We start from the raw sequence: 10,117 nt of genomic DNA on the forward strand, positions 1-10,117 counted from the left end.
ATGTTGTGGGGTTGTTAACCAATGTCATAAAACAGTATGTGTACTACTGTTTCATGAGAAACTATTTGTTCTGTAAGCCTTCACCTGAAGTACAGTTAAAAAAAAAAAAAAAGCCATTTACGGCAATTAGTAAAAAAAAAAATTGAGTGACTTAGTCATGTTAGGCACATTATTGCACTCAAGCCGCATGTGGCTGATGGCTGCCTCTACTGGACCCCACAGACAAACAACATTCCCATCATCACAGAAAGTTCTATTGAAGAGTACTGAAAAGTCCCTTCCAGCCCAAACATTCTAGGACTCTAAGTACACTTGAATGGTGCACCCATGTGTTTGACATGAAGGCACTAAATTCCATCAACATTTCCTACAATTTTAACTGTATTCAAGGTGTAAGATGCCATCTACAGTTATATTATTACACCTATCATATGACTGAAATTACCTGTTTTCATGTCTCTTTCTCCTGCCACACTCTGGGTGCCTTGAAGGCAGCCACCCTACTAGTATTATTTAGGTCTGTATACTCAGTGCCTGGGGCTTAAATAAATGCTTGGGGATTACTTAATTTGCCCACACAACATAAGCGAAATTCAAAGCTGACAACTATTTGTCCCAGCTGCAAGCATTCAGTACTGGTAAGAGCCAGAGGAAATACATTGGTCTTCACGGCTTTGTGATACAACTCTGGAAAATTTTGGTTCTAAATCTATCCTGCTGCATCTTATGTAGGCGCTGGGGCAGAAGGAGCGCAATGCAAAGAGAAGACCTGGAAGCACCTGACCCAGCACAGTTAAAAAAAAAAAAAAACAGCTGCCATCAAGTTGATTCTGACTCATGGCAACCCCTTGTGTATCAGAGTAGAACTGTGCTCCATAGGGTTTTCAGTGGCTAATTTTTCGGAAGTGGATCACCAGGCCTTTCTTCCAACGCGCCACTGGGTGGGCTCAAACCTCCAACCTTTCAGTTAATAGCTGAGTATGTTAAAAGTTTGCTCCACCCAGCCACTCTAAAACTAAATTTTGAAGGAAGAAGAGGAGACAAGACCAGGGTCCTACTATCCCAACTTTGTCTAGGTAGAACCTTCCTTCCCTTCATGTAACTAACTGAGAAATGGCCGATGACATGAAATAATAAGTCAAATTTTAAACAGCCTCAATTATATTGAGAGGGCTTTCACATTGGAACTTGAATAATGTTTCCAAAACGCATTTTCTTTTACGCCCAGAAACCATAAGGATTTCCAATCCTTCCAGCAATGTTAGCAATGCAGCTCAGAGTTGAGAGGTCAGTGCTTCTGTGTTCAGCTCAAGGGACATATTCCCATCCATGTGCCACATTCATTCCTGACCCTGCCCTGTGGCCAGAAGGGGACATCAGCTGGGCTCAAGAGAAATTCAATTTGGGCCGACAGCTGGCGGCATGATAATGACAGGGCATCTGCCTTGACATCTGAAAGGCACAGAGAGGGAGGGGAAGTCGGAGGTTTCTCATGGGCTTGGTTTAAAAAGCCAACCACGAACCCACTGCCTTCGAGTCAATTCTGACTCACGGCAACCCCGTGTATTACAGAGCAGAACTGTGCTCTGTAGGCTTTTCTTGGCTGTAATGTTTATGGAAGCACATCACCAGGGCTGTCTTCTGCAGCACCGCTGCGTGGGTTCAAACTGCCAGCCTTTAGGTTAGCAATCAAAAGCAAACCATTTGCGCCACCCAGGGACCTTGGGCTTGGTTTAGGAGGGTTTGACACAGTGGCTCCAACAATGGGCTCAAGCATAACAACTGTGAGGATGGTGTAGGACCGGGCAGTGTTTCGTTCTGCTGTACACAGGGTCGCTATGAGTCAGAACCAACTAGACAGCACCTAACAACAACAACAAAGTTTAGGTCAGCTCATTTTCAGGTATGAAGCAAAATCCTGAAAATAGGGCCAACTGATTTCTACGGCTGGCTTTGAATTCAATTCATAGTCTACTTGCTGTCTCTGTGCTCCGCCATGCCCCCCGATGGTATGTGGGATGAAAAAAAGGAAACAGATCCTATTCTTGAGCTTTCCCAGGGACAAAAACTGCATGATTGTGAGGTGTGATTTTATTCATTCCATCACACATTTTAATAACAAAACAGGAGGTCCCTGTCAGGGCTTCCAAGTAGGTTCATTCCAGTTTAACCCCCTGCTGAGAATGTGCAGATATGGAGCCCTGGTGCTCAGTGGTTAAGAGCTCGGCTGCTAACCAAAAGGTTGGCAGTTCGAATTCACCAGCCACTCCTTGGAAACCCTATGGTTCTACTCTGTCCTATAGAGTTGCTATGAGTTAGAATCGACTCGATAGCATGGGTTCGGCTTTTTTGGTTTATCCCAGATACACTGAATCAGAATCTCACCTGGGGATCTTGTTAAAATGTAGATTCTGATCCAGTATATCTGGGGTGGAAAGACAAATCCAGTATACCTGGGTTGGAAAGGCAAATTCTCAGGTACTGATAAATGTATAAAATCTCTCTACACCTGTGGGTTCCCCTTCTTTTCTAATGAACTCAAACGCTCCAGACCATGCCTGCTCCATGGAATGCCAGGCGTAGGCTGACAACTGTCACAGGGGTAACAAACAGAAAAAGAAAAGCTGGCCCCCTCTCAGTGTCAGCCAGCAGGGAGCAGAGAGAATGACTTCAGCTTTTCTGATGTCCTCAGCCCACCCACCAATGTGGGACCCTCCCTCCATCACACAGGTCCATTGAAATGGACATGTATGTTATTTGAGCAGACTCAGGTCTGTGGGCTAGATAGGGTTACAGGCCTTTCCTGCGCCCCCTTCCCAGCATCCTGCACTGAGCCCGACCTGGTGAGTGTCACTCTGCATGGCATTTACCTGTCCCCTTCCCTCTAGACAGAGCCCCACGAGGGCAGAGACTAAGACTGCTGCATGCAGCTTGTTTCCCAAGCACCCGGCCTGGTTCCTGGCATGTAAGTAATAAGCATTTAATGGCTACAAGTTAGATGGATGAATTCATAACTAAATGAATACACCAAACAAAATAAAGGTGCTGGACTTCACGCTAGAGTTAAGAGAGCGCAGGCTTTGGAATCAGGCAGGTGTGGGTTTCGCTCGTGCTCTACCACTAGCAGCTGCACGGCGTGCTTTTACTGAAGCATAACACAGACAGAGAAAACTGCCCTGGCATACGCACACCACTCAAGGAATCCTTAAACCCAGGTAACCGGCACCCAGATCCGGAAGCAGAACACTAGCAGAACCTCACAAGTCTGCCACATATTCCCTTCCAATCACTGTCCCATCCCCACCTCCACCCAAGGATAAGCCACCATCCTGCCAGCTGCATGGCATCTGACAAATTACTTATCCTCTCTGACCCTCATCTTCAAAGTGGGAACATAATACCTACCATGTTATGAGTATAAAATTTTAAAAATGCATGTGCTGTGCCTGGCAAACAACAGTGGTATAGTAGTAATAGTAGAAGTAGTAGTAACAGCAGAAGTAACAGTAATAGTAATAGAGGCAGCAGCAGTAATAAAAGCAGCAGCAGCTGTAGTAGCAATAACGGTAGAACCAGCAGTAGTAGTAATAGTAGAAGCAACAGCAGTAGTAATATCAGAAGCAGCAGTAGTAGTAATAAAAGCAGCAGCTATAGCAGTAATAATGGTAGAACCAGCAGTAGTAGCAACAGTAGAAGTGGTAGTAACAGTAGTAGTAACAATAGTGGTGATAGTAGAAGTAGTGGTAGTGATAGTAGAAGTGGTTGTAGTGGTAACTGTAGAAGTAGAAGAGTGGTAACAGTGGAACTAGTATTAGTAAAAGCAGTAGTGGTAAAAGTAGAAGTAGTAGTAGTGGTAACAGCTGACACTTACATAGCACTTACTATGTGCCAGGCACTGTTCCAAATGCTTTAACTTAACTCATCTAATACTCAAAACAACCTTTATAAGGTTGTGCAAAATGGAATTTTGCAGATGAAGAAACTGAGGCACAAAGAGGTTAAGGAGCTTTTCCAAGGTCACACAAGTGCAGAGCCACGGACCCAGTATTCAAATTCCAGCAGTCTGGCTACAGAGTCTCTCCTTTCAATAGCAATCCTCCAATAACTATTAGCATGGTGAAGAAGGATATGTCCTCCAATCTCTTTCTCTTTTTCCTCTGTAATAACAACTCTCAATTTGTGGTAAGCACATGGTCCCAAAGAATGAAGATTACATCTCCCAGTCCTCCTTGCAGCTAAGTGGAGCCAGAGAATTAAATTCTGTCCTATGGAATAAAGGCAGAAGCAGCAGGTGCAACTTCCAGGAAGCATCCTTAAAGGAAAGGGGCTTGCCTTCCTTCTTCTCCTTCCTTCTTCCTGCTGGCAGATGTGATGGCTGGAGCAGAAGCAGCCAGATTGGACCCTGAGGTGACCTTGGGACTAGAGGCCCACATGGCAGAGAAACAAGACAGAGAAAGCCTGGTCCCTGATATCATAGATTGCTGTAGTAGCCCTGCATTACCTGTGTCAGAACTTTTAAGTAAGGCAGAAACACACTTCTGTCTTCTTTAAGCCAATGTTCTTTTAGATTTTCACTCATAGCAAAACCTAATCCTAAATAATGCATTGAATTATTGCAATTATAATTAACATCACCCAAAAAGACACTGAGGAGCCCTGGTGGTGCAGTAGTTAAGCGCTTGGCTGCTAACCGAAAGGTTGGGGGTTTGAACCCACCAGCCACTCTAAAGGAGAAAGATGTGGCGGTCTGCTTCTGTAAAGATTTACAGCCTTAGAAACCCTGCGGGACAGTTCTACTCTGTCCTATAGGGTCGTTGTGAGTCGGAACTGACTCGATGGCAAGGGGTTTGGATTTTGGTTTAAAAAGACACTTGTAAAACTAATGCCCCCTTTGTGCTGGACTCTTGATTTTATTTAAAAAAAGAAAACATGACTTTAGGTAATCCTACAGTAGACAAACTATAAAAATAAGCCTGCAAAGGCTTATTTACCCTGGAAGGTGGTAACAGTCTCTTGTCACCTTATATCTGGGTCACATCAAAAGCTTCCTGGGTTGGCCTAGTCTCCAGTCTCTCACCTCTCCCACCCATTCAGGGCACTTCTGCTTGCCTAATCATCCTTAAAAGCTTTCATCCTAAAAGTTAGAAGAATTACAACATCCATGTGCCTACTTTATGCAAGACACTTTAATGCATACCTTCTTTTCAAATTTGCACAAAAATCCTGAAACATAAATATTATCCCCTTTTACTGATAAGAAAACCGACTCAAAGAAGGTCAGTGACTTGCCTGAGGTCACACAGCAAGTCGATGAAAGCCCAGGATTCAACCACTCCATCTGCCTCAAGTGCCCACACTCTTCCCACCACACCAAGCTGACCTCTCAGAAACACTGGCCACAACAAGTGGACCCGGTGCCAAATTATTCTGATAATGTTAAGAGTCTTGGATTCTATGAGTTTTCTCTGCCTAGTTTTCTCGGCTCTTCCTGCCAAGTCTAATTCCTTATCACCTCCCAACACAAACCTCTACCCAGTGAGGTCAGACTCCTTAGGCTCTCCAGAACTTGCCCCTACATCAGACCTCAGTATTCCAGCTGCATAATGGGGCCAGGCATGCCTCTACCAAGAATAACATGGCATAGAGGAAAAAGGCAGGGGTCTGAGAGTCAAGAAAAACTGAATTCAAATACACCTGGGCAAGTTCTTTATCTGTAAAATAAATGTAATAATTCCTACTTGGCAGGATTGTTGGGTGGATTGAATGAAATAATGTTTCCAAGGAGTCTCAAACATGGTAGACACAGATGAAATGGCACCTGCTGTATTTTTACACAAATAACGTGCCTTCTACATTTGTTGGACAACCGCTCTGTCCCCTCACGAGGTATTTTCATTAGCGCCACTATGTCAATTTTTATTTACATGTTGCTGTAAGAAAAAAAAAAAATTAGTATAGCACGCTTACGAAAATACCTCACTGGGGGAGGGAGCGGTTGGCAAACAAACGTAGAAAGTTCGTGTTATTTCTGTAAAAACAGTATTACTGCTGCTACGGTCATTGTTGTTGCTATTCCTGGCTTTTTTCTGGTACCACCACCCTGCCACATGATCACAGTCATGTGACATAAAACACTTTGAAAAGTCTACAGCCCTACAAATGCCAGAAAGCTTTTCTTCACTCATCTTCACACCAGATGGTGCCTCGGCCAAATCCCAGAGCTTGTGTTCGATCAAAGTTTGCATTTCAACCCCCTAAAAAAGAAGCCCTCCGCCACATCTCCCAGGGTGGGTTCTCTTGACAGGGTGGGCTGGAGACCACTCACCGATTCCATAGTGAATCTCTTGACGAAAAACTGGAGAGCCGGGAGGCTGAAGATCTCATGTCTCAGCCGTCTCATCAGAAAATTACCTGGAAAAAAAGGTGACGAGAGTCATCCAATGAAACTGGGCAGCAGACGCTGTCTCAGAACAACACCTGATTGCATTTGGAGGTGAGCTCCGCATTAGACATGCTCCTACCCCGCAGAGGGGCTGTCCAGGAATATGCAAGAAAACCACCAGGAGGCCACTCCTTCAGCTCTCCACTTCCAGGCTGACATCTCCATCATCGTGACTCTGTGCAAATGCTCCGGAATCCTTCCTGCATTCTATTTCTAGCTCTCCACTGGAGAGCAATTTACAAGTCATTAACTTCCCTAGACCTAGGCTCCTAAACATGAAATTAAAGTGTGCTGACAGGTACAAGAGACAGACAGACAGCTGCAGCTACATGCCCACAGGAAAGCAAAGGTGTTCCCCCGGCAAAGGAAACCAGCCCCAGGAAGGAGGCTGATGGTATAGATCGATACACATATCTCAGGACAGCCCCTGTGAACCTGAGAGAGGATTTTAATTAATTCATGCATACCAGAGCTTAATTAATTGCTGAGTGCACAAAGCACAGGAAGTCTGGGATAAAAGGTGTTACATAAGGGAACAGCTTCAATATTTGCAGAAGGGAGGGGAAATAGAGGTGGAATGTGGAAGCAAGATGAGCCAAGGGGCCTGCTTGGTCCTCCTCCAGTGATCCATAGCTCAGAGCGGCATCTCCATCCATCTGGGGTCAAAAACCAGGACACTCTTGACCCCACGGTCTCCCTCACCCCCATATCCAATCCATCCCCAAGTCCTGTCTAGCTTACTTCCTCCAGATCTCCCAGTCCATCCATGCCTTTCCATCTCAGGTGATATCGCCCAAGCCAAGCCCCCATCATTCTCATCTGGGCATTACAACTGCCTCCTAACTGGTCTCCTTTCATCACCATTTCCCCTCTGAATTCAGTCTCCCATACTGAAGCCACAATAATCTTTTTGTTTATGAAGAATTTTGTACATACACAAAAATAGAAGTGTATCATAAACTCCATGTACCTAGTACCCAGCCCCAATCACCATCAACCCATAATCAACCCTACCCCATCCACACCCTAACGCTTCCCTTGCTCCCGACATTGTTATTTTGAAATAAGTCCCAGACATTATTTCAGTTGTACTATAGCATACACTTCTAAAAGACAGTCTTTTAAAATAGATATAACCACAATACTCTTACGCACCTAAAAAGATGATGATAGTTCCTTGGTATCAAATATGCACTCAACGTTCAAATTTTTAATAGTCTCATAAACACCAAAGACTTTTTTTAACAATTGTTTTTAAAAATGCAGATCCAAATAAGGACATCTTATAATTGGTTGCTATACAGCAAGAAAATTTGAAAAAAAAAATCTGATCATGTCACCACACTCCACCCCCAGCTTAACACTTTCCAATGGTTTCCTAGTGCTTTAGGATAAAAATCTAAATTGTTTAACACCATCTGTCTCTTGCCTACTTTTCTAGTCTCATCTTGTCTACTCTGGTTTATTGCTCCTGCCATACTGACCTTCTTTCAGATCCTGGAACTTGCCCTGCTAATTCTACTGTAGGTCTTTGCCCATGCTGTTTCCTCTGCCTAGACGGTTTCCTCACTCACCCTAATTACCTGGTTAACTCCTATACCTCCTTAAATGTCAGTTCCTCAGGGAAACTTTTCCTGATCCTCCAGATTAGACCACAGAATCTCTCAGTTAAATATTTAAATGAGATGGGGAACTGACAAGTGTATCCAAAAATTCATATGGAAATGTAAGAATAGCCAAAACAATCTGGAAAAAGAACAACGTTGGAGGAGTCACACTTTCCAATTTCAAAACGTATAATGAATCTACAATAAGCAAGACAGTGTGGTACTGGCCTAAGGACAGAAATATAGATCAACAGAACAGAATTGACAGTCCAGAAATTAACCCATACATTTATCATCAATTGATTTCAACAAGGGTGCCAATGGACAAAGAACCATCTTTTCAACAAATGATGCTGAGACAACTGGATGTCCACATGCAAAAAATGAAGTTGGGCCCCTACCTCACACCACATAACAAACGCTAACTCAAAATGGACCAGAACCATAAATGTAAAAGTTAAAAACTATAAACTCTTAGAAGAAAACATAGGAGCAAATATTTATGACTGTGGATTAGGCAATACTTTCTTAGATATAACACCAAAAGCACATGCAACCAAAGAAGAAATAGATGCACTGGACTTAAAATTAAAAACTTTTAGTGCATCAAAGGACACCTTCAAGGAAGTGAAAACACAAACCACGAAATGGGAGAAAATATTTGCAAGTCAAATATCAGATAAAGAACCTCTATCCAGAATATATAAGGAACTTATACAACTCAACAATAAAAAGAAAAATACCTCAAGTGAAAAATGAGCAAAGGGTCTGAATAGACATTTATCTGAATAAAGATATACAAATGGTAATAAGTACATGAAAAGATGCTCAACATTACGGTGCTCAACATTAAGATGCAGTCATTAGGGAGATGTAAATAAAAACCACAGTGACCTACCACCTCATACCCATTAGAATGGGTAGAATAAAAAGACAGAAAATGACAAGTGTTGGAGAAAAATGTGGGTAAACTAATAATACCCTCATACACTGTTGGTGGAAACGTAAAATGGTGCAGCGGCTTTGGAAAACAATTTGGCAGTTCCTCAAAAACTTAAACATGGAGTTACCATATGACCCAGCAATTCCACTCCTAGGTATATACCTAAGAGAATTAAAAACAGGTGTTCAAACAAAAACTTGTACACAAAGGTTTATAGCAGTATTATTCATAATAGGCAAAGGGTAGAAACAACCTAAACGCTCATCAACTGATGAATGGAAAAACAAAACGTGGCACATCCATACAATGCAATATAATTTGGCCATAAAAAGTAATGAAGTTCTGACATGCTATGATATAGACGAACCTTAAGAATGTGGTGCTAAGTAAAAGAATCTGGACACAGGTCACACAATGTGTGACTCCATGAATATGAAATGTCCAGAACAGGCAAATCCATAGAGACAGAAAGTAGGATACCGGGTGCCAGAGGGGGTCCCTGGAGAAGAACATCATGACTGGTAAAGGAGAGGGTCAACGAAAAAGAGGAAGACCCTCAGACTCTCAGGGAGATAGGTTGACACAGTGGCTACAACAATGGGTTCAAACCTAGCAACGACTGTGGGGATGGCGGAGGACTGAGTAGTGTTTTGTTTGTTGCACCCAGAGTCGTTATGAGTTGAAACCAACTCAACAGCAGCTAAAAACAAGGGGTGAGAAAAGAGTGAATAGAAACTGAATGATAATAAATATGGAATTTCTATTTGGGGTGGTTAAAATGTACTATAATTAGATAGTGGTGATACTTGCCCAACTCTGCAAATATACTAACATGGAACTGCACATTTTAAAGGGGTGAATTGTATGTTATGTTTAATATATCTCAGTAAAGCTTAAAAAATTTAAAACAAAAATACTAGATGGACTAGGAATATATCCTAGAGAAATAAGAGTCATCACTCGAATAGACATATGCACACCTATGGTCATGGCAGCACTGTTCACAACAGCAAAACGATGGAAACAATCTAGATGCCCATCAACAGATGAATGGATAAACAAACTATGGTACATACGCACAATAGAGTACTATGCAACGAGAAAGAACAACAATGAATCTGTGAA

At 42.7% G+C, this 10,117-nt stretch overlaps 1 protein-coding gene across 1 annotated transcript in view; it reads right to left on the reverse strand.

The window, feature by feature from the left end:
* ASAP1 (ArfGAP with SH3 domain, ankyrin repeat and PH domain 1) overlaps positions 1-6,411 on the reverse strand; it is a 312,941-nt gene extending 306,530 nt beyond the window's left edge. The window contains exon 1 of the mRNA XM_023728199.1: positions 6,326-6,411. Within this exon, the coding sequence (XP_023583967.1) occupies positions 6,326-6,384 (59 nt within the window). The 5' untranslated portion in view covers positions 6,385-6,411. The remainder of the gene's footprint in view (positions 1-6,325) is intronic.
* Positions 6,412-10,117: the final 3,706 nt, after the last annotated feature.

Source organism: Trichechus manatus, unplaced genomic scaffold (genome assembly GCF_000243295.1).
Source record: "Trichechus manatus latirostris isolate Lorelei unplaced genomic scaffold, TriManLat1.0 scaffold00022, whole genome shotgun sequence".
Lineage (NCBI taxonomy): Eukaryota > Metazoa > Chordata > Mammalia > Sirenia > Trichechidae > Trichechus > Trichechus manatus.